We start from the raw sequence: 25,373 nt of genomic DNA, 5'->3' as shown, positions 1-25,373 counted from the left end.
TTCAGTTTGTCCTCGGGGGGGGGGGGGGGAAGCTCCGCATTTGTCCGGACATGCTCCAGGGAAGTTGTCATTAGCTACTGCTTGACTCGCCAATACTGATAACTTCATTGCGGGAAGATTGCCGGGAAGTTGTTCAGAATCCTACAACTTATACCCGATACAATGTCTGCAACTTGTCCGGAACTCGTCCTGTTAAGCATGATTTGTTGTTCTTACTGCTCATGGTCTCCTTGAAATTTCTGTTAGCAGAAAATCAGGTGCTAAGCAGCGCCGTGAAATTGGGCCCAGGTTTAATACTTCACTATTGTCGTTGAACAGTTTGCAGCTGGTTTTTTAATTTACTTTTGGGTGTAAGAGGTTTTGTTTATTTGTCCTGCAGTCAATTAAGGAGCGGCAAGTTTTGCACATAAAGTGTTGTTGAATCATTTCTCAAATTCAGTTTCTTTCAGTGTGCAGAATATAAGTTCAGCCATAATGGAGTAAAATTTCTGTAGGCGTGAATGGAATTTAATTACAGTTGTCGATGTATTACGCTGGCACAGACAAGCACAGAATCACTTGTTTTAGAATTTATTAAATTAAAAGCTTCCTAGCGCAACAATGAACTCTGGCATTTTGAAATTTCTTTTCTTTGGTATTTGTACTGAATCATAAAGAATGTATTCTTTGTGTAATGGAAGAGAAACAATTAAAGGGTGTACACACACAATCTGCATGTATTAATTACGGTAGAAACCTGGATTACTAATACATTGTACAGTACATGTACAATCGAACACCTTTATAACAAGGTCCTTGGGACTTTACAAATTACCTTGTTATAACAGGTACTTGTATTAACAGTATTGGAAAACAAAGACTTGGGACCTGAAATTTTGCTTGTTATAAGCAGGGTGTTGTATTAACAGTGCTCTTCTTATCAGGGTTCGACTGTATATCATTAAAGATAATGAAGTCGTGTATGCCTTTAATCAAGTCAAGTTGATTTGCAGCACAGGGAACTATTAAACTGCAGACCCGACCTCACAACACACACACCCAGCCTTGTTCCGTAGTTGTGGGGACTACAAAGGAGTTGTCCCATGGTACTATGGGGACCAAAGACACTGTGGGGACAGCAGAAAGTCCCCATAACTCAGTCCTAATTTGCCTAACAATAAACTTCCCCATAACGGCCCGCCCTTGTTAACATTGTACACACACCCACACCTAGTGTAAACATTCCTTTGTATTCGTGTAGTTTTATAAGAAAAACTGGAGAAAAAACTCATTTACCCGCACCGTGAATACTCTTTCAAACCAAACTTTTTATCAAGATTTCCTTGAGTGTTCCTCTTCATTTTGCTACAAAATAACCCTAACCAAAAAAATGCCTCTAAACTTGTTTTCCAGAGAGGGGGAAACCTAGTGTGGACGTGCAAGTCCACAAAACGTTCATACAGTACTTGCTGCACCCTGTGGACCTCTTTTGTTCACAGGTCCACAAAGAGTATGCAAGGTTAGAGCTAGCACATAAACTCGTGGGAAGACCTTTGTTTCCCTTCTTTTGTTTTCCTTTGAAATCTGGAACTCCATAACATTTCCCTTAGGCCAAAAAAAAAGTATCCGGTTTCTGGTATGCGCGCGTGTCGCCGTAGCCATGCGCGTCGGCAAAATGAAAAAGGTTTTTTTTCAATGAAAGATGATGTCTCAAAACCGCCAAACTCACTGGTTAGACTGGAATCCTGCTGCTGCACAATTTTAACATGTTTTTAGATTGGGTTATGATCGAGAATAAGCTTTATATATGTGGCCTCTCTGGACTCCCATTTATTTGCACCAAGTTTAGTCGGGCACCATTTGCAGTCATCAGCCGATATTTGAAGCAAAAAAGTCAGGTAAAAAAAAATGGTATGGGCAAGCTCCATACCAGAAACCGGAGACTTTTTTTTTGGCCTTATGGGATAAATTGAAATTTCTGTTAAGACTCCCTTGTGGGGTCTGTTCTATTGTGTTTTCTATCCCATAAGGAACCGCGTACATGTACGAGGACAGGCAATGGCTACTGATATTTTTAATTGGTTGCTATGCATATTTGCTGTGCCACCTCTCCCTTTAGTTTGATATATGCTTACTTCTATCATGATCTAGATCCACTCCAGACTCGAGAACCATAGAGTTTCAAGAAAAAAGGTCGGGGTACTAGATAAGCCAATGTAAAAAATACCTGGATGTCTGCACCCGCCTACATAAAGACATAAAAAAAATACCAAGAATACAATCAAAATAAAATTAAAAACAAGTACATGTTCCACATTAAAAATTAAATGTACACTTATATTTTAGAGAACGTGTAGGCTTTTTGGGTGGTATTGTTTAGAACACGGGGGTGCTGTGGTCCAATGGTTACGGTGTTCGACTCGTGTGCCGTGGTACATGGGTTCGAATCCTGACCGTGGGAACATGGTGCTTGTGCTCTTGAGCAAGGCACTTTACCATTATTGCTTCGTCCTTCGGATAGGACGTAAAGCCGTAGGTCCCGTGTGTTGTGTAATGCACGTTAAAGAACCCTGTAACATTTATCGCTAAGAGAAGGGGTTTGCCCCGGTGTTTCTGGCAGTGGCTGCAATATGCGCCGCAGCACCTTGTAAACCCTTATAAGGTGCTACATAATGGGTCTCATATTTCTAATAAACTTTATTGACCTTTCTTTAATAATAGACATATCTCCAGCGCCTTGAGTACCTAATAGTTGGTAGATACGTGCGCTATATAAGACTCCGATATTATTATTATTATTATTATGTAGTTGTTTTTTTTTATTTAGAACTTGTGGTCGGTGATTTTTATTTAGTTCTCTGTACTGACAATCAATGTGGTATTAAGGTACATATGGCGTCATGTGAATTTAAAAATGTACCCTTGATTAGCCATCAAGAAAAAGCTTTAATCATAAAAATATGGCAAACGCAAAAAAAAAAATTACAACCTCATTAATAATGAAATCACACTTCACAATTGTATCCATTTCTAGTTAGTATATTCACATTTTATTTGAGCACTTTTTGTTGACACCGTGGGAAAAAAAAACCTTCCAAGAAACAATTTCTCATTTTACCATACATCACCCCAAACTGGCCTACATCACATTTTCCTTTTAAGACGCTCATAATAAAAGGTCAACTGCAAAGGTTAAACTCATTGTTTTGGTCACGATAATAAAATTTGAAATATGAAAGAGAAAAAATTGCGAGAAAAAAAAAATAAGCTGCTACCAAAGTAAGCTGCATAGCGTGTAAAGTACTCGGGAAAAACACAAAAATTTTGCAATAAATACCACCATCACAATGAACTAGCAAATAGATTATTTTTTTTGTAAAAGAACATCTCACGTGTACATAAAAGTTCCTAATCTAATTTTCAAATAACAACACCTAGATTTGTTTAACGTCGCTTCTGGACTTTGGTTGTTTTTTTATATTTTTTGGACATTTTTTCAAGTCATACTTTCTTTAATTTGATCAGATCTTACTTACTTTTACAAAATAACATCCATATAATATACTTCTCTTGAATTTGGGGCAAATTAAACAGAAACATCAGAAACAGTAACAATATTTTTCTATTAAACAGTATTTTTAATATTTGTTTTAATAATAAGGGCATTAGTTCTGTTAGGGCAATATACACGTTCATAAGTTGCTTGTCTCATCTCAAATATCAAAACTTTCGGTCCATTGACATTCATTCAAGAATCTACCCGTCTCTTTTGACAAAAAAAGAGGTGTTTCCAGCACGTTCCTAAATTAATAATACTAGATTAATAATAGCAAAAGGCCACAAAGCCAAAAAGAGGGCTTTCCCAGTACAAAGTTCAAGCATTCCAATTGTGGAATGTAATCACAATGCTGTATCTCATCCAACACTTTGTGCATTAGAACACCAAAATATACACAGTGAATAAATTGCCAACAAGCAAAGATTCAAGTTGTGGCAAGGCGAAACAACTGATAGCCAGCCCCCCACCAGAAAACAGCAATCGATCTCTACTGAGTCCAACTGCAATTCAGTTGCTTAAAAGACAATCGTCTCTCTTGCAAATATATATCTACACAAGAAAAAAACATAATGTGCACAAATTTGCTCCACGGGCGAACTCCTAAAATATCAAAATATATTGTACACAATGATTCACAAAAATTTAGTAAATGAGGGTAGATTTCTAATAAGCAAAACATAGAGATGTGTTTTAACTGGTTTTACTTCTATACATGTACTGTACTTGTCTTGACTTTGGTAAACTTTCAACACTACAGGAATATCGATGAATTTTTATCAAATTAGATTTAATATGAAGGCAGAGTAGGCGATACTCATCTTCAGGAGGCGGGGCAAATCTTCAAAAGGGTGGGGACTCGCTTTGGTGGGATGAATAACACGTATGATTTTAAATGAAGCACCTTTAATGTGTTGAAACAATTTGACAAGGCCTCTTGAAAATAGTTTTGTTCGTTTCATACTATGTCCTTTAGAAAGATTTAAACTCACCTGAGTGCGAGGGGTTCTCTCCCCCATGGGAGGAGTCATTTTCTTTATAGACAGGGGTGCTTCCAAAAAGGGAGCTACTGTCAAAATGGGAGGGGCTTATTTTATTAAAATTTATGGCTTCTCTTCTGGTGGGAGGAGCTTTCCTCGAGCTAAGGTGCAAAGCTTACGGTGACTGGGGCTAAGCTTTTGGGTAAAGCTAGTGAGAGTTGCTTTAGCTTATAATAGGAGGGGCTAAAGCTTCTTGTGGGTGGAGCTCCTCTTTTAAATGGTGGTGATTATCTTTTTTTCTGCATAGTTAATTGTGGGATGAGTTTGTCTTCTTGTGGGAGCGGCTTTTCTTCTAGTGGGAGGGGCATCTCCTCTAGTGGGAGGGGCTTTTCCTCTAGTGGGAGTTGATTAGCTTAAAATAGGAAGGGCTCAGCTTCTCGTTGGAGGAGCTTCTCCTCTCATGGGTGTCGCATATTTATTTGTAGGAGGGGCTTCTCTTCTAGTGGGAGGGGCTTCTCCTCTAGTGGGCGGGGCTTCTCCTCTAGTGGGAGTTGATTAGCTTAAAATAGGACGGGCTCAGCTTCTTGTTGGAGGACCTTCTCCTCTCATGGGTGCCGCACAGCTATTTGTGGGAGGGGCTTCTCTTCTAGTGGATACCGCTTCTCTGAGGGGCGCTTCCTTTCTAGTAGGAAGGGTTTCTCTTCTAGTGGGTGGAGCTGGTGGCACGGCAGTACCGAAGGAATTTGAAGAAGAGATTGGTGACAAAGTACCAGAGGTTCTGAGCGATCTGGGAGCGGGCGATGAGGAATCGCCAGATGAGGACCAGCAGGACTGTGTTGAACGTCCAACGGATGTTGCGCAGGCTGCATAAACAAAGACAAGCAAATACGTGAAACTAAATTCATGATCTAAAGAGGACAAACTGCTGTAACCCTTTAGTCACTGTAGTGCCCAAAACCACCTGGGCACTCTATGGTTTTATTGATACTCCAGTGAATAAACACAATGTAATACAATGTAGTACAGGTGCTAATAATGGGTCAACTTATTAAAAAAATGACCCTTCCTTCCTGTCAATCAAACAGTACGCATTGACCAATTAGATCAAAATGTTTGGGTCAGGTGACCATGCTAACTCATGGTCACAAGCACATTGAGAACTGTACACAGGCCAATGGCTAAGTTCTTGCGGTGAAAGGCAAACCCAATGTTAACATGTGACCCGCTCCACAAAAAAGGGTACTATGTCGCAAATAAGTGAAATTGAGTTACACATGTATATATGGTTGGAAAGCCCACAACATAACATTTTAGTTGGTATATAATAGAGTTCCATAGCTCCTCCCCTTCTGGATATGTGACACATTTACATGTTAATCAATTCTTTGGAGTTCAAATTACACAGCTGAGAAAACAGGCTTTGAAATAGCTGGCTCTGTTGTACAATAACAGAACGATGCGCTCAAAACGGGTAGTTTTGATTCCATTTTATTCTTCGACATCAACATTTCTGTGAATGAAACCTGAAACTGTAGGTATTAACCCTAACGTCTTAATAGGGCTCTTTGGGGGTCAAGCACCAAATACTACAGAATACAACATGTGCTGTGCACACTTCTATGGGAAAAATGCATACTACAGGTTCACTATCAACTTTGAGCACGACAATGCACAGTGTGACTTAATACCTTTTCTGTGGCTCGGGTCACAAATGATCAAATGTATAACTTTCAACGCAGAGGTTGCAATGTGACACATAATAACTAAATTACATAATCTCAAAAAAATAAAGAAAACCACAAACTTACATTTTGATATTTCTCCTTGCTACGTGTAATGAATTGATATCTTCATTGAGCACAAAGCGTTTGGTGCCGATGCAGTACGCCTCGATGTAGGATTCCCAGTGGAGAGGACGCACGTCAAGGTAGAATTTCTGGCGGAAAAAATTAAAACAAATTCACACTGAATAATTATGGTCATGAAATACCAATGGGTATCAAGAGATTTGTTCGGCATCTGATAGGGCTGTGCCGTTTATACCTATATCCGAATATCCAATCACCCAACTAGTATCTGAATAGCATTTTATTAACCAGTTTGTGCTGGGGGCCGTGTATACATAAAAAAAGTTTTGTGCTATTCGGAATGTATGAAAGATAAACACGCAAGGAGCGAGCTCAGAAATATCTGTCAGCGACCCACTCGCAGCGAGCGAGGCAGGAAATAAGAGTGTGCTGCCCGAGGGTGATGGCTTCAACCCGCCTGGCTTGAGTGAAAAGTAATCCTGCACCTTGTTCCGTTCTTGTCAAATAATCTCGGCGTGAACTGGTTAAATAAATTATTTGCAAAAAGGTGAGTGGTCTCTAGAAGATGAAAAACTTCCGTGATGTAAATTTATTTGTATAAGTTGAGCGGTTTGATTCCTTGTCAGATGCCAGATTTGTGTGAACAGCCACTTAACACGCGTGATTTGAGATTTCCCCTGAGGATTAGCCCTAATTTAAATCTTTAAACTCTGTCAAATAAATCGATACATACATAATATTTATAATATTTTGTATAACAGTGTCAATATTTGAATATTCAAATCCAAGTTCAAAGATACAAATTGTCAAATATCAAATATATCAATACACACATGATATTCATATTTTTTTTGGTAACCTCAATGTCAACTTTTGAATATACGAATATTTGTTCAAATCCACGTTCAAATAATTGAGTACTGAATTATTCGACTATGCACAGCTCTAGCCTCTCACCTTCTTATCTTCTTCAGACATGAGAGCTTGCACCGCCTCCAGATTGTGATTGCTCCACTCCCAGTGGTGCATGGTGAAGTACTTAAGGGTCTCAACCGTCTTGTAGATACGGTCGACCATCTTCACCATCCTGCAATGGAAAAAAAAACAGATCAAATCAATCAGTATTATTACATCGTGTGCTTGGATACTGTAATAAGCCATTTCGGAGTTACAAAAATGTACTACTGCACGTGCGCACATCAGATTCAACGATTTAGTGTCGGAAGATAAACAAAGCAGATAAATGCACTCAAGTCTATGGGGGACGTGGTAATCGAATCCACATTTTGCAATTTTGTTCTAGTAAAACAGAAGATGGACATTTTTGTTCGCACAAAAGTTGGAGCACACGAAACAACGTAAACCATGGTGCCGTTGAAAACAATCAACATTTTTCATCTACTTCACAATAAGAACTTTTCTTTAATTTCGTTGGTACCCCGCTATGATTTTGCACGCGTGTGGCGAACTGTTTATCCCCCGACCCTAATCGTTGTCATGGGATGTGCGCATGCACAGTAGTACATTTTTGTAACCCCGAAATGGCTTATTTCATTGGTCCAGAACGGCCATGTGTCTGATCTATAAAATGTATGTCCCACACTTAAATCTATTTGAACATGGCGATTGGTGATATCCCACTGCGTTCATTGCGAGAGTTGCGCGCGTATGGAACCCGACAGTGCGCTAATTTAGCTCTGCACAATGAGAACTGCAACGTCAAACACTCAGTCTCATGTCCGGCAGGACATCAAAACCTTCAGTTATCAAAGGTTACATCGCAGTGATTTAAGTTATTTCTCACACAGTAAGTTACAACCATTTATCTTTTTGAGTTAGTGGCACGATATAACAAAACAATTGTTTAGTGCTGTGATGTGGGATATGACATTTTTTAACACCCGAGGGGCACCCCTCGGGTGTTCAAAATGATTTTCACGCACAGGGTAAGTTCAGGCACAAAAAGCGGACATAGTTGCCTTAGCAAGATATTCAGGGTTTTTTTGGGGTCGTTCGGTTTCGGTGTGGGTTGGGGTCGGTTTGCCTTGAATTTTTGTGAGGTCAATTTAAGGAGTTCAGATTGGTATCGGTTTGGATCTGGTTTATATTAATAATGTTTCGGGTCGGTTTGGCCTGGTCAGCCCGACCCGACCCGGGGTTTTTTTCGGGTTGGTTCGGTTTCGGTGTGGGTTCGAGTTGGTTTGCATTGAATTTTTGTGAGGTCAGTTTTAAGGAGTTCGGATCGGTATCGGTTTGGATTTGGTTTATATTTATAATGTTTCGGGTCGGTTTTGCCTGGTCAGCTCGACCCAATGAACAACATTACCGTAGAGTCCTGAGGCCAGTCGAATATTGCAAACCCATTTGTCAGATTTCGACTGATTTGGGATTAAATTTGATTTGTAATCACTACAAAACGTACCTTGGTTTCTGGCCTCTCAGTTGCAGTGCTAAATCCATGAAGTAGGCTGGTATCTTAGACCCAATAATGTTCCAGTATTTGTGCACGATACTGAAACAAATGGAGACATTTTCTAATGACAATATTTTGTTGATCACATAAATTATCTTCACCAAATCCTCGGCTAGTCCGAGTATCATCAGTTATGGAGCCCAGTCTCCTGTCTAACGTCTGATATATCTAAGCATGCAGATTTATGCGATCCCACGCATCAGCTAACCGGAGTCGACTTTACTACATCGTGACGTCATTTCATTCCCAAATCAGGACTGTTTGATTGGTCAATTCGAATGCAGTGTTTTGTAATACAACAATTACAGCCGGGCATATAGATCGACAAAACCTACACAAGCTTGCGCGTATTGCGCAAGAGAGCATGTGACCACAACCTTTGTTGCTGTGTCTAGGTTTTTTTTAATGACCCGACAATGGGTGAATGACCGAAGACCCGATATAGAAAGCACCCTTCTGATTGGTCAAAATCTAGAGGTCAAGACTTGGTTGTCTTGCATAATTAATTACCGAATCTGCTCACACATTAAAGTATTCCATAGACTAACCCTCGGCATGTAATAGCACCAACTTACATGTATTTTATATGCCAATATTTTAATTTATACATATTAAAATTAATAACAGAAAGAACGGAATAGTCCTTACGGGTTCTGCGTGAATGCGGCATTCGGTCTTCTGAACGCCACTTCAAGGGGTGTTTTTGTGTAGTAATGTGGAATGTTGTCTGCGAGAGGAACAAAAAAGAAAGGAAAAATACTACACGTTTATATTGAAACTGAAAATAATGTAAATTCTTAAAGCAGAGATTTGTTTGATTGAATCGAGTCTTAATAATTCAGAAATTCATAAAATACATTTTTAAGTGAACCAAGACACTTGAAAGAATCTGGATTCGAACCTGCAGTCTTCTGGATGCCACAGCACTGCCCAACCGACTGGGCTATCCAGTCTAAGCTGAACTCCCAATATTTCTTTCTTTGAGGAGTGGGGACGTTAGTCGGAGAGATTTGGGGTGAAATTATAAATAACGATTTCAAACGATTGCTAGTGAGCAAGGGATTGTATTTTTTACTTACCGATGACTTCCCACTTTGAGGGGTTGGTGGAACTGGTGACGCAGTTGTAGATGGGCGTCGTGGCTGGTCTGGAAATGCAAAGAAAGAAAATTAAATATGAATGACTAGAAACTTTTAAGAACCCTTTTCAAAGCTGTGGTGCAGTAGAGTTATCACAAGCAAATCACAAGTCCGCACAGTCCTCATAAGTTCCCACAAGTCATAAAAAGTCCTCACAAGTCTTCACAAGTCCATACAAGTCCTAACAACTCCTCATTAACCCTCGCAGGTCCTAACAAGTCCTCAGAAGTCCTCACAAACACATGTATATCACAAGTCCTCATTAACCCCCAAAGGTCCTCACAAGTCCTCACAAGTCCTCACAAATCTATCAAAAGTCCTCACAGGTTCTCACAAGTCATAAAAAGTCCTCACAAGTCTTCACAAATCCATACAAGTCCTAACACGTCCTCATTAGCCCTCACAGGTCCTCACAAGTCCTCAGAAGTCCTCACAAACACATGTATATCACAAGTCCTCATTAACCCCCAAAGGTCCTCACAAGTCCTCACAAGTCCTCACAAATCAATCAAAAGTCCTCACAAGTTCTCACAAGTCCTAAAAAGGCCTCACAAATCCTCACAAGTCATTACAATTTCTAACAAGTCCCCGCAAGCCCTTCTCACAAGTCCTCACAAATGTTCTCAAAAGTCCTCACAAGTCACTCGAAAGTCAATTGGAAGTCCTCACAAGTCACTTTAGTTTTTTAAGACGATCACTTACCTGTGAAGTCCCGTGTGCCAGGAAGCAGCAATCAACGTATTGACTACATAATCAACCGGTGAGATGTCTGCGATGGCGTCAGAGTCGGCAAGCATGGACCGAAGCAGACCCATGCCAGTCTAGAATTAAAAATAAAATTCCAATCATTTTTGGATCATCTTTTGCTGTAATTGAAGAACCCCCTTGCAAATTCTTTTTGCAAATTAACATGTTCCAAAAGTGAATTTGGCACATGCTTGAAATGAAAAGTTTACTTACTGCAATGAATAGTCCACTGGGCCCATTGAAATTGTCGATCCATCCCTGTTAAAAAATGAAACATCAACATTAAAAATATTGCACTTGCCATGGCAGAAGTGTCATCAAAGGAAACCAAGCGATTATTCTGACACCACATTTGCATGAGTTTAATGCTGATGGCAAGAACTTAACTTATGGTATGCGCATTAACAAGAGTCTTGTTAAAGTAGATATCACAAGTAAAATTCTCCGCTATCTATTACAGAAGGTGTTGTGCTAATGTTGAGCATGAGCAAAGGCCCGGATTATCCAACAGGCACAGTAGGCAGTGTGCATAGGGCCTATGAAAAATTTGGGGCCCACAAAAAATTTGAGGGCCTTCAAAAATAACAGTGTGCCATAAAACACCCACACTAAAATTTGTATCCTTGTGGAGACATTTCTTCCTTCTCGTGTACTTAAGTTTTAAAGTTTGAAAGTACAGTTTCAAAATGCTCTTATTTTGACCAGAATTAATTTTCTTGGCTGAAATTCGGACTTAATATCCCTTTTCTAAAACTCTACCATTTGCGACGGATCAACATACCTTGGAAATTTCTAGTTTTTGAGTAAAATCCATATATCTATTTTGTGAAAACCTTGTGGAGACGTATTCATCTATAGAAATTGCCCTGTGGAGACGTATACAATCTTTTGTTCCCTATTGTGTACATGTCTCCAGAGGGCACAGTGTATCATATCACACACACACACGTCCAGACAAACATGTTTACAGATAAATGGACGATTTTCTAATGTTCCTCTCCCTTTTCCTTTGTTCATACTCATAACTTTTTCGCAACAGCTCTCTTTGGTTTTGTACACGTTTTCTAATCAAGGTCGTCCATGATTTGGTTCCTGTCCTCGATTGACCGATGATGTTGCACGTGTGTGTCCTCAATATACCCCATAAACAAATGCACGCAGTCATGAAATTCAATACGCCCGAGGACAATGCATTGTGAAACTATCATAGGTAGTGTTCCGTACCGGAACTGGTTCCTTCCAGCCAGCGCCGACAATGGACGGCCGTACGATGCAGATCGGTAGCCCACCCCCTTCTTGTAACAGTACATACTCCCCTAGCGCCTTGGTGAATGTGTAGGTGTTGGGTCGGTTACCGATGATTTTTGGTGTGATGGTCGCAAGCATGTCCTCATCCATCCATCTTGGAAGGGGCAAAAATAAAAAATGATCAATTTTCAAGAGTCAATAATCAATCTTAATTAGGGAAATTTTCTCTGAAAAGGGGAAGAAATTATTCCTTTTCTTCTTTCTTTGTTGAATATTTTTGCTATGTTTTAAGGAGGAAGTTTCTATTTCGTAGCCATTTCAGAAGTTTTTTAGTTTAAAGAAAGAGGTCAATTTTGCCTAACCACTTCAGTCTGGTGCCCTTCCTTAGCAACCATGCTTTGTCTACGGAGTGCCTACAGACTCTAGTACTCACTCGGTGGCATTCATGAGCTTGTAGGGGTCCATGGGCGGAGGGTATACAACTTCTTCGATCTTTTTCCTGTCGCAGTTTGCGTACGCCGTTGACACGTGCAGGAATACCTTCCGACATAAAGAAAAGTAAGTCAGACCTAAAACGCATTGGCATGACATGTGAGCAATATTTTAACTCTGACTTTGTTTAATGGTACTTTATTAAGCTCGATAATTTTATTTCAAGTTGCAGCTTAAGGGTTGGAAGTTACCTCAAGTTTCTTCATTCCTTGGGCTAGTTGAAGCATCTTCTGCACCGAGCCCACGTTGAGCTTTAAGGAAAGACTGTAAAAACAACAAGAACCAAATAATAATGCTGTTAGCTTGACTGATAATCACATGTTGTATGTGGGGAGTGTGGCCTAGTGCTTAGGGTTCGTGTCTCATGGTCAGGGGTTTGTATCCAGCTGCTGGTCATATGCTGTGTCCTTGGGCAAGCCACTTCGCCCCACTTGCCTCTCTCCACCCAGGATTATAAATGGGTACCGGAGTTAGCTGGGGAAAAACCTGCGATGGACTAGCATCCCATCCAGGGGGAGTAGAAATTTTCTCAGTCGTTTCATGCTACTGAAACCAGAGATAAACGCCGGCCTGATGGGCCACATTGGCTCAGGACAGACTTTACATCATGTACTTTTTACATGTGTAAACCCGGTATTGTAGAGCACCATGGTCTTACGGTTACAGTGTACAAATATGTACGTATGTGCGATACTACCAGTAGAACCCTGACTGGTTCATGGTATTTGTGTCCTTCGGCAAGACACTTTGCAACAACTGCCTTTGACCTCTCAACCTAGGAGTACAAAGGGATACCTCTCAGTAGCTTAAGACCAGATTGCACTGATCTCAAGCTGCTGCAGAAATATGGTATCATACATGTCATAGCCTGATGAACAGGGGTATTAAAGACTTGTAGAGTGCTTTGAGCCCTATGCACCAATTTTTATCAAATACGTAAAAATGCATGTCCGACTTTAAGAAGTTCAAAATTACATTATTATAATCCTGAGGCCATTTCTACTCCCTTGTAAATGACAAACATACATGTATGTATAGTATGTACATGACTGTAAGCTAATTTCTGTATATTATGCATTGTTTTCTAAAAACAATTTGGTATGTTGAAAGTATGTGCAACCTCTTTCTCTGAGAAAGCACATCTTTGTGTTGCGTGTTGCATTCAACTACTATTGTTTTTAATCCTTGAACATGCTGAAGGATGCATTAAACTTATCAGTTTCCAAACACAGCGGTTAGCGAGATAAAGATAGGATATCATCCTTAAAATAATTTAGGGTTTTTTTAAACTTATTTTGTACCAACTTATCAGGGATTAAAACACCATTGATAACAATAATTTAATCCCCGTCCAACTGCTAAAATTAGATTATTTATCGTAATCCATTTTCAGATAATCTGATTTTTTTTATTTTGGTTTTTATAACAGTTATTTTAAGCTTGTTGGTTTTCAAGGTGAGATATAGTATGACAAGATATAGGCCCTACTTGTACCTGTTAGCACATACATGTACATACTGGAATTTGTATCCTTGAGGAGTAGGCCTAATTTCTTTGTTCTCGTGTACTAAAATTTTGAGAAAATCTAGTTTCAAAATGCTCCTATTTTAACCAGAATTAATCTCCTGGCTGAACTTCTTTGTTAATATCCAAGGTAACATAAAATATTCCTTTTTGCGACAGATCAACTAACACACCTTGAAAATTCCTAGTTTTGTAGTAAAATCCATTTTTCGTGATAACCTTGTGGACATGTATTCACCTATAGAAATGGCCCTGTGGAGACATACATGTATACAATCTTTTATCCCTATTGTACACATGTCTCCACAGGGTACCATGTACCAGATCATTCATGCATATCTTGTATTTGAAACAGAAATACTGAGGGAAATGTTGGGGCCTACATGTTGTAAAGTTAATTCCACCACCAAGGTACAAAAAGGGCTCAGGCCAAAATGGCTCCTTCAAATATTGATAAAAAAAATTGTTTTATGATATGCATTGCTGAAAACATTAGACTTGATTCAGTCACTCTAAAGTGGGAGAAATCAGAGATTTCCAAACCCAGTTATCTCATTTTTTGTTTAAAATCTGATTTCAGTGGAAATTCCCTTTAAGCTTGCAGTCGTACGTGCCAACAAAAAGTGAAGAGTGAGATGCCGCATGCAATGGCCTCCACGATAATTGGGTATAGTCTGCGGGATTCAATGTTCACTCGGCCTTTACAAAACACTCAAGAGCTGTAATGGTGTAAGCAAAATGGGTGGGAACTCTCTGATCAGTTGAATGGGCAGTTTATTTCATGAACCAAAACGACCACTCACAAGTGAATGGGATTACAGTAATAGAAAATGGAGCAATTTGCGAGATATTCGAGTGTTTTCTAGTGACACATAAAAGAGGAAGGCTTCATTTTTTCAGGGTCATTTTTAAATATTCAGTTTGCAAAATCAAACCGAATAGTGGAATTCACACCGTATTTAAAAAAAATATCCAAATTTTAATCCCAGTTCTACACTAAACTTGGTCAAGTCGGTATTTTAAGCCCTGCTATAATATGGCACTAACCCAAGTTTTTCGTCGAACCGGACCGTGGCGGCGCTGTGGTAAATAATCTGAACCTCCTCTTGCAGCCTTGCGACATCCTCGTCCGAGATGCCCAGATTGGGCTCCATAATGTCGCCCTCTATCGTCACCAGTTTATCCAGGACGTCCGGGTTCTCTTCTCTGATTCTGTCGAACAGCTGCAACGGAAAACGAATCACGTAGGGATGCGTGTGAATTGTTTTCATTTTGCTGAAAGAACGCACACCTTTTTTGTGATCCGTGGACAGAACTTTAAAACGGTAGCTGTGTTTAAAACTACGTAACCTGAAAAGTATATGAGTGAATGATTCTTGTACTAAAAGAAAGCTAATGAATTGGGTTTTCATATCCTAGATTTTCAAAGTGCTACCGTACATGAAGAACTTCACTAAAACAATAGTCCCGACATTTGGGTTTCGTTTCTTTTTTCACTCACCCTGTACAGTCAACTGCACGGGTTCCTGTGAAGTTACGGTAGTCAAACTATGGACTCAATGCATGGATAGTGTTCTCCCCAACTTTCCTTTTGTAACCATTGAGGGGGTATTTGTTCACGGAGTCTACATAGTCAAAACAGTAGTTAACCACGGTTCCAGTCAAACTTGCTCTACGGAACATATTTGATTCAGCTTTTAATACATTTACAAAATTTTACAGCAAACAACATTTGTCTCTTACTCTGGACTTGGTGATTGTGTGGAGTCTATTGACGGCCGTTTGGCCAGCCTTGGGCCGGACTAGGAGGTAGATGGTTTTCAGAGCAGAGCACGACCGTAGCAGTTTCTCCACCAACACCTTGCCGATGAAACCTGTCGCCCCCGTGATCAAAATGGACTTGTCCGTGAAGTACTCCGGAATGGAGACCAAGGCATTGTTGTTTGATGCCTGAAAATTAATATAAAATACAAAAAAAAAAAAATGAGTTTGTCTTTCAGAAACAGAGTAGTGTCATTTACTGACTGCGTTTTAGAACCTGCTATCCTGCAAGAAAAAAAATGTAGTATGCTCATGATGCTTGCATGGGGTGGACTCGAACCCATAACCACTGACTTGCTGGTGCAGATGGTATTCACCAACTGAGTATTGTCAATGGTTAAGGTGTTCAACCCATGTGCCATGGGTTGTGGGACTGAATCCTGACGGAGAACATGGTGATTCTGTTCTTGGGCAAGACACTTTACTACAATTGCCTCTCTCCACCCAACCAGTAAGTCACCGATAGTCAATCATTAACCGTGGCTCGATGGTTACTGTTTCTGACTCACGGTGCTTGTGCCCTTGGGCAAGACACTTTACTACAATTGCCTCTCTCCACCCAGGACTATAAATGGGTACTTGCGAGGGTAGAGACCAGATTACGCTGATCTCTGCTGCGATTTGAGACCTACTTTTGGTAGAAAACACTACACGTATGCAACTGGGAATTTAGAAGAAGAAAAAGAGGAAACTCTAAACCACACGAGACTTTGTTCAGTATTTTTCAATTTGTAATGGCATTCATGAGAAGTAAAAAAAAAAGAGGAAATCAGCGGATCTGAGGAAAAGTTGCATGCCTGTATTTACGCTATTATTATCATCAAAGGGACTCATATTTACAAGGGTTTGCCATCACAGATGTCGTGTCTAGGGTTTGGTTTATGGTTCATGGTTTATTTTTTTTTTCATATTATATCACAAAACTATAATAAAATATAATCTATTTATAATGACAGAAATGATACAAACAAGTATGAGAAGATACCGACGACGGTGGCTTATGCTACAAAGATTTTGTCACACACTCACACGGCGGGTGATGACTTCTTTGTAGCATAAGCCGCCGTCATCGGTATCTTCTACAGTTTAATGACTTTGTTGACATTTGTAGCACACTTCCTATTTGAACGATGCTTATTTCACAAACATGTAAAAAACAATGAAGAAACTGATATGAAATCGAACAATCATTTTGTAAATGCTGCGCACACGCGCAAAGGCGTGCGTGTGCCAGGCGCGCGTGCTTCAACGCCCGCTGACAAATAATTTTAACATTAACAAAGTGGGTCAAGTGATTTTCAAGACCACGTAGCGAAAAAGTAACAGGCTTGTGCAGTGGTACTTGAACTCCTAACTACCGGTATCTAAATTACAATGTACTAGTTAAGACTATTTAACCACACAACCATGAAAACACAACCAACAAGATAAGACAGGCCCTGCTCAGTCAAATTGGACCTGAAAGTTTCAGTTTCAGATATTAATATTAGGAAAGTAACCAACCCCAAAAAACAGGAAATTCCATGCTTTATAAGATTTTATACAGTGTTTTTTAAATTTTTATTGGCACAAGTGTCAAGTGACAAACAAGGAAAGCAGCTGATCGAAGGAAAACTTGCAAGACTGTAATTTACATGTACTGAGCGACTCAGGATGTCAGTTACTTGAGACCCTTCATATCCAGCTAAAGCAAAGTTGCCAAAGTTTTAAATTCTGCCAACCACACAATACAGTACCTTAAAAGAAAAACAATGATGGGGAATTTTTGTTACTAACGTCTTTCGCATTTAGCGTTTGGAATGATGGAATTGTCACACCGCTAAAAAAAAACTTACCACGCCCCAAAGATCTGCGTTGGACTGCATTTCCTTTGAAAGCAACTGCTTACCATCCACCGAACTTTCGCCCTCCGCAAATGCCGGCATTTCAAACTCACAGTTAGACTGTTTGGTTTTACAAACAAGATCGCTCCTTCTTAATTAAGAAGTCCAACAGACAGGGCTCAACAATCGCAGCCGAATTACAATGTAACTTGAGACTGTCGTCGAGCAAATCGAGTTCCAACTTCGATGATTATGTTTTGCGGCAAAATTCAACCTACGTAACTGTTCCAAGTGATCAGTAGCTCCATAGAGAACAAAACCTGGGCACGTACAATAAAGATAATCTACCGGTACAATGTAGATACAAAATTGCAAGAACTATCTATCATTGTCTATAGACTTGTTGAACTTCTTTGCAATTTGTGGCCACGTATTAGACACATGTACAAAAGCTCTCTAGAAGCAGTACAATGTGACATTGCCCTTTCATCGACTAGACAAAAACTGGACTTTGCCGGCCCAGTCTGAGGGTTTTAAAAGGCAGCCCCCATATCTGCCTCATATTACACAATGCACATTATGCAAATATCACTGTTGATAAGTTAATATTTAACTTGTGCTGTACATGTACAGCATGTATTGCGCATGTAATCTACTGTACGAGAGCTTAGACTTAACTCAGTCTCTTGAAGTCTCTTGATTCAATTGTCATCTTTTGCCAAACTTTCATTTCATTTGCAAAGTTTCAATTTTAATTCAAAGATTTCGAACAAAGCTCACGATCTGAATATTGATGATTTGCTTTCACTTACAAGTACAGAGTACACGTACTTCAGCTGATCAGCAAATATGAAACTGAAAAAAGTCCATTCTTTTGCATATTTTTAAAACAGTGAATTAAAGCAAATGAGTTTGTTACAAAATCTTACTCTCCATTCCCCTTGTCAGACAGGGAAGCAACAAATAAAAATTGGCATATTGGATTTTGAAAATGTGTAGGTCACCGAATTTCCATTTAAAAGTATTTTCAATTTTCCATTTCAGGAAATTTTGAATTCCATTTTAACCATACAGCTGTGCAAGTGCATTCATTTCCCACTTCATAATGCGTGCGTTGTGTAGTAGATGTTCCTTAACCCTAACCACTTAAACCCTTCAAAATCCAACTGCATGTTTTGTTGGAATCTGTTGGAGTGAGTACTGCACTAGTAAACTGATTGTGCTTTACATGGGGTCAGGCATACCACCATAATCAGAGTCCAACAGTTTAGGCCAAGTTCGGGCAAGGACCATTTAGTCGACTTAGTGGTTGATTTGTGACGTACCTTACGCCTGCGCACTGATAGCAACGTGCGAACGTCTCAGTCAAACGCTGGTCAAAATGTCATCGTAAAACTTCTGGATCCTGGCTCTCTGCTAGCGTTATGAATGCGCGCGGCTATTGGTTACCAGCGAAGCAACCAACCCCAGTAGGTTGGTTCCGAATAGTCGACTAGCGTAGTCAACCACCTTTGACTAGACAGAGTTCGGGCAAACGTTAGTTAACCATTGGTCAACTATAGTCCTTGCGCGAACTTGGCCATTGTTGTAGAGTTTACCATATTGTGTTGGATTTTGCAAGAGTGAGGAAGGTTCCTATAGTATTAAAATCACTCAAGGTTAGGGTAGGGTTAAAAAAAAAAAAAAAAAAAAAAAAAACACACACACACACACAGAGAACAAACTTTTTTGTCATGTCACTTACAATTTGGCTTTAAAGACTTTTTAAATTCACCTAAAACTTCACGCTGAACATGCTGAAAACTGAAAAAGTTTTAACTTTGTTAATTTCCACTACAGGGTTTTATCAAAAAGCTGAATTCTGTTTCAAAATGTGAATTCCACTTACATTGTATCTTGTTTCTTTTTTCAGTGTTAAGTATATCTTTTTTCAGTGTTAAGTATAAAAGTGGTGGTTCAAAATTTGTCAAGTCTATGTTTACACAAGTAATAAAATGTAGACTCTAGATAAGACTGATATGGACAAAGTGAGAAAAAAAATTCAACCAATAATTCAGTAACCTCAAATTACCATGGATACTGTAACCATGGCAACAATTAAACTATCACTTGTGGAGCTTTACTTGCGTCATGTGACTAATGATTGATCCGCTAACAAGATGAGAACAGTCGCTTTGAGGCGATATCTTGACAATTGTAAAGGCAAGGAAAATCGTGCTTTTTGTTATAAAATCAATAATTTTGTGACAATTTCTTGATGAGAGAATTTGTATGCAGTTTCTGGGATTGGGAGTGTGGCCAAGTGGTTAGGGTTTGGGACTTGGGATCAGAGGGTCAGGGCTTTGAATCAAGCTACTGGCTATTTAAGTTGTGTCCTTGGGAAAGCCACTTTACGAACATTCATTATTGGTTTATAATGCCACCACTTAATAAATCCTCGTCATCTGATTGGTAAATAGTGAGACAGGGGAACTTCTATTTTACCGTGGAATGGAACTTGTATTTTTGTGGTGCAGCCATGCCATAGAACAAAGGATGAATAATTCAAGACATGTGATCAATGACCCCACCAATCAGATGACAGGGATTTATTCAGGCATTGCCTAAGGCCAAAAAAAAATAGTTCTGCTTCCGATTACATGGCATTTAAAAAAAAAGGGTGTATGTAGGTAGGTAGGAAAATATTTTTTTTTGCCATTTTTTTTGTGTACGATCATATGGAGGCGTCTGCGGGAAGTCAAGGGTAAAAGGTAGAAATTGATGGTTTTAGGTGTTTTTTCCTCATTTTTCCAATAAAAAAATTAGGGTAGGGGCTGTCAGAATAGGGAGGTAGGGAAACCAGAAGCAGAACTATTATTTTTTTTGGCCTAATAAATAACAAATAAATGGAATTTAAAAAAAAGAAATATGAAAGCTGAATGTTGAACAGGAAACTAAACTGAATTAAAAAAAATATGACGGGAAGTGTCAAACATGCCCAAGGCACACTTCTCAAGCTACCGGTACAATGACCTGACCAGTACATACGTGTGTACAATCACACGTACATGCGGTATATGGGTCATAGAATTCTGCATTTATCAGGCAGGGTCGAGATTGCGAGAAAATGAAAAAATCCACGAAATAATCGGCAGAGGGTCACCAAAGGCCCAAGAGCAACGTACATGTAAGGTCTACGGTATACCATACCTGTACATGTATGTGAGTGTATGCTAAAAGCACCCCTTAAGTTTGTTCTTGTTCTAAACCTTTCTTGGTAAAAACACCTTCACGGTAACACCTCAGGAACTCCAGATTTCAAAGATAATATTTTTTTTTATCCTTAAATCAGGAAATCTCCTGACCAAAAAAAACCCCTGCAATCACTTTTTATCAGGAAACATCTTGACAAATCTCAGGTTGAATTCAAAACCGATTCAATTTGTAGCAAATTTAATTAAATGCAGATTCAAATTTAGTTGATGTGGATTTATCTTAATTGCATTGTTTATGACAAAACACAGAGACCCAATCTCTAAAAAATAATTTCATACATTAGATTTAGCGTCCATCATTTTTTTTTTTTTTTGTAATTTGTGCATTATGTCGTTAGAAGCAACAAAAGTGCTCAAAATCTAAAGAAGGGTACTGAACAACTAACCTGATGAAGTTTCAGCTCAGGGAATGGTGCATATATTCCGAGAAAACAATATTCTAGGACCTCGATTTCAAATCAAAAGTTGCTGAGTCATGTTTTGATTGGGCCTGAATTCAGCGTCCGAGACGCGTTCTCACCGAGCCGATTGCAGCTGATGTCGATGTTGCGCACTGAACCGATGAATAATACCAACCCCGCGCGCGTGTGCATCATGTCAACGCTTGCGCGCACTTCCCTGAATAAAAAAATACTAACAAAAATTTCCAGGCCTTCTTTCATTGATTTTTTCAAAATGACAGCTTGCCAGACAGAATAATTTCACAGGGAGTTTATACCCATAATTATCTATCTTTAAACCATGCTTTTCAACAATAATTACGTGAGCTACTTTTTGGACAGCTGCAAATGATGGACTGTACCTTTAAAGCAAATAGAGGGAAAAAGGCAACAACTATTTCCGGTATTAGCCTCAAAATTTCTCAAAATTTCTACGGTCAGCTTCAGGATACAAATGAGATTAAAACCCACACAAGTGATAAGCTTCTAAAAATAACTTTTCATTTTACAAATGTATTAACTTCGATAAATCTCAAGCAATCGCTCTTTGTGATTTAATCAGCTAAACAATCACAAGCAGAAACAATGTTTCAGGGTAAAACAGATAACTTAGGAAAACATAAACATGGTAACAGGTAACACGATTCTAATAATAACATTTTCATTTATTTAAAGAGTTAAATTTCAAGACATCACCGATGGCACGCTATATTTAGTTCCTGTTCTTTAATTAGCTACAAGAAACATTTTTTTGGTTTTCCGTTAATCCAGATTAACTGATACAGTAACTCCTTGGAGGTTTTGTCAACTTGATGATGATAACCGAATCATGTATCAGATGTGGGAAGATAAGACAAGGGATAGAATGTTGACAATTTGGATTTGATGGATAATGTAATCTTGGTAGGGCTGTGCCCAATATACCGAAAAGTCGACTATTCGATCAGCAGCTGAATTTTCGAATACCATTTTGCCGGTTTTATTTTTGGTAGTGTATATTTTGCCGGAGGTAACGCCGGCAAACTAACGTTTACTAAAGGTTTGCCGGCGGCAATCCATATCAACAGAGGGCGCTGTACTCTTTAAGATAGGGCTGAATTATAACATGTATTAAATTCCCACCAAAATTGTGTAGCACAGTCGGTGCAGTGGTTAAGCAATAGCTCTAGTGAGTGGGATGTCCCGAGTTCGAATCCTGACCCCCGCCACAATTTTAAGGTTTTTTTTTTTTCCCCAAATAAATAAGAATATTCTTCTTTTATTATTTTAATATGTCTCAAACATTTTATTGCAGAGTATTACTTTTTCTTTTTCAGATTTGTGGCTCTGGAGGATTTTTTTTAAAGGGAAATAAAGTCCGAAATTATAAAATGGTCTGATTCCCATCTTGTTAATACAAAAATACAACGATAATATTGGCATGGAGCCAGACTAAAATTTGTCACCGGAAAATGTTCAAGTACAAAAAAACAGTAACTGCGCATGTTCAGTGCATATCCGGCAAACTACATGTAACGTTTACTGAAGGTTTGCCGTCTCCGGCAAAATATCCACTGCCTTTATTTTTCTTGGGGAAAAATACATGTAATGCACGTATGCACAGGACTGTGATGTTATTTTATCGTAAAGTTGCGGCACCTTATAGTCAGGTTACTCATCAGGTGCCACTTTTTTGTCGACGCTACCTTTTTTTTCGATGGTGGTTCATTGTTAACATCCTTTTACAGGGGTGAGAACATACGTACTGCAAAACACTTCAGTGCCCCATATTGATCGCTGCACGCAAAATTTAACTGCCACACTCTTCATAGATGTACAACTTTTTACCGACGCAGCATGCAGACTTTGCAGTTGGCAGTTTCGAATATCCAAATACTCGGTCAAACATGGTTTCAAGTGATCGAATATATTAAATTATTCGAAAATGGCGGCCAGCCCTAAATCTTAGACAGTTAAAGGCAGAGTTGAACATTTACTATTTGTGCAATTTGTTTTTGGTTCCTTTGAACCAACAAAAGTGCTCAAACTCTAAAGACAGATACTATGAACAACCATGGAGGAATAAGAATGGAATAACTAACCTGATGAAGTTTTATGTAGCTCTGCGAAAGTATATTTGGAGAAAACAGTTCACAAACATAAAAACTCTATTCTGGTTCTCAACTTCAATTCCATACATACATGTTGTATTTTGAAATTATTGGGACAAAATCCCGTAGTACGCATTCGGGTCATGATTCTTATTCAGATGTTCGTCACCCATGAATTCACGGGTTTGCCCAAATTAAAACCAACTACATCATGCACATTGTACAAATTAGAACACATGGGGGCGGGTTCAATGAAATTCCCAAAAAATGTGTCACTTGACACATCTTTGGAATTTTCTTCAAAATGATCCACATGCCAGAACATAGAACCTTGGACAATTTTACAAGGGGGGGGGGGGGGGGCATTTGATAGGCTTTTGGAGAGACCAAATCCGGCTATAGGCCTACTTCATTCGGTCCCGCCCCCTGTTTAGGGAAAGTAGCTTTGTGGTTTTTGCAGCTAATCACGGACACAAACTCCGTTGCATCACCTGGTCTGGTCACCGAGGCTTAGGCCCTAAACTGCAAAAACATCTGCAATATTTTTCAGCATATAGGCCCTATATCAAATTTCCCAATATTCAGCTTTTTTTTAAAGGGGCCGAATTTTTCGATATGAACAAAATATCGCAAATTTTTGCAATATAAAAAAATATCGCCATATTGTCCATATTCCCATAACCAATCTTGAACTGCAAATTAGAATTAATTAAGCCCACATCTTATTAAACACCAAAACTGCAGGTGCAGCAAATCAAATTAGCGTACGCCCTGTGCATAAACCCTGAGGGCGCTATTCAAATTTCAACATTCAAAGAAGCGTGTCACGATGGTCACGATGGTCACGACACCTCCACTCCTCCAGTCCTATGTACGATGACACATCGTGTACAGACTAAATACACGTGTTGTAATGCCGATCAAGATGTCGAAATATGCACCACACATTCATCACCAAAATGTCCACAGAATTACGACTCCGATTTCCCATGTTAAGGCACATATCCCTTGCTGCTTACCATTTTCTTCAGTGGTAGCTCTCGATTGTCTCAAATCTGTGGGATTTGGTTTAAAACCTGCTTTCTCTACGATCGTCCGTTACCCGTTCCTTTTCATCCAGGCCAGTTGTTAAGCACGACCTTGTCCTCGTCTAATTTATTGTGCGTGAAAATAAATCAGGTGTTAATCTGGTACCCAGTATAGCGGAGCCAACATTTTATGTTCGCGCCAACGGTTTATTTTCCACATGGCCCTGGGAAGATCCGCGGTATCCGACTACTCGGCTTTCTGTTCAAATTAAACTTCTTTCAAGTTAACGCGCGTAATTTTTCAAGGCGAAAGAAATCCTACAAAAACAAAAACTGATATTATTAGCAATGTAATGGGAAACGATTTTAAAAGGAATTATTTTTTATTCGAATAATAACATGAAATTGTTTTCTTTTTGTCATTTGTTCGACACTTTCTAAAGGACGCCACACTTCGAAAACGGAACTAGTGCCAGACTGGTAAAAGTCTCATTTGAGTCCTTCGCACTTTTATGGCACGCCGTACATTAAAAAGTGATAGTCTGTGAGTGTGATGTAAGGACAAACACAAGTGATAGCGGGTGCAAAAGAATAGCTACATGTAGATTGTCCCTGAAAATGGATTTCATTATCTCATTGTCCAAAAAGATTTATTTCGTATTAGGCAAGCTAGTGGCTAAACCGTGGATGGAACAAGGGATAAAGGGACATGAGCCGATATAGAATGATTAATTTTGACTGTCACATGTCTCCCTAATACTCGATTGATGTTTAATCACTAAAATATAAATATATATTTATTTAAGGTTCATGTCCTTTCATTTCATTTATTTCATTTTTTTGGATACATTTGTTACAACAAACAACAACATTAAATACTCAAAAATACACATGAACATTTTAGACGAAACATCATGACACAGTATTTAACCAGCTCCCGCTGGATCACCCAAAAGAAACATGGTTTCTGT

At 39.1% G+C, this 25,373-nt stretch overlaps 1 protein-coding gene across 2 annotated transcripts; it reads right to left on the bottom strand.

Annotated features, from left to right (window-relative positions):
- Positions 1-4,807: 4,807 nt before the first annotated feature.
- On the bottom strand, positions 4,808-24,548 carry LOC119725393 (fatty acyl-CoA reductase 1-like). 2 transcript variants are annotated; one of them, XM_038196808.1, is made up of 14 exons: positions 24,394-24,548; positions 15,690-15,896; positions 14,994-15,169; positions 12,614-12,686; positions 12,364-12,470; positions 11,907-12,084; positions 10,896-10,940; positions 10,638-10,756; positions 9,876-9,943; positions 9,445-9,523; positions 8,746-8,835; positions 7,281-7,410; positions 6,324-6,451; positions 4,808-5,378 (listed from the first exon to the last, which is right to left on the bottom strand). In XM_038196808.1, exons 1-14 carry the CDS (start codon positions 24,394-24,396, stop codon positions 5,219-5,221), a joined length of 1,563 nt encoding a protein of 520 aa, XP_038052736.1. In that variant the 5' UTR covers positions 24,397-24,548; the 3' UTR covers positions 4,808-5,218. The 2 variants fall into 2 exon arrangements, with proteins under 2 accessions (XP_038052736.1, XP_038052729.1); XM_038196801.1 differs by lacking the exon at positions 24,394-24,548 and adding an exon at positions 17,603-17,940.
- Between the last annotated feature and the right edge of the window lie 825 nt (positions 24,549-25,373).

The sequence above is a fragment of the Patiria miniata genome, unplaced genomic scaffold (assembly GCF_015706575.1).
Source record: "Patiria miniata isolate m_02_andy unplaced genomic scaffold, ASM1570657v1 HiC_scaffold_1, whole genome shotgun sequence".
NCBI classification, from domain to species: Eukaryota; Metazoa; Echinodermata; class Asteroidea; order Valvatida; family Asterinidae; genus Patiria; species Patiria miniata.
This window is presented reverse-complemented; position numbering and strand designations above follow the sequence as displayed.

Bases quoted from the DNA above. Each gene is read 5' to 3' on its own strand.
- LOC119725393 (XM_038196801.1), bottom strand. From the start codon at position 17,692: ATGCCGGCATTTGCGGAGGGCGAAAGTTCGGTGGATGGTAAGCAGTTG. The intron at 12,687-14,993 runs GTTAGTGCCATA...TTGTTTTTACAG, and splicing joins CGGTTCGACGAAAAACTTGG to TCTTTCCTTAAAGCTCAACG. The intron at 10,941-11,906 runs GTACGGAACACT...ATTTTTTAACAG, and splicing joins GCTGGAAGGAACCAGTTCCG to GGATGGATCGACAATTTCAA.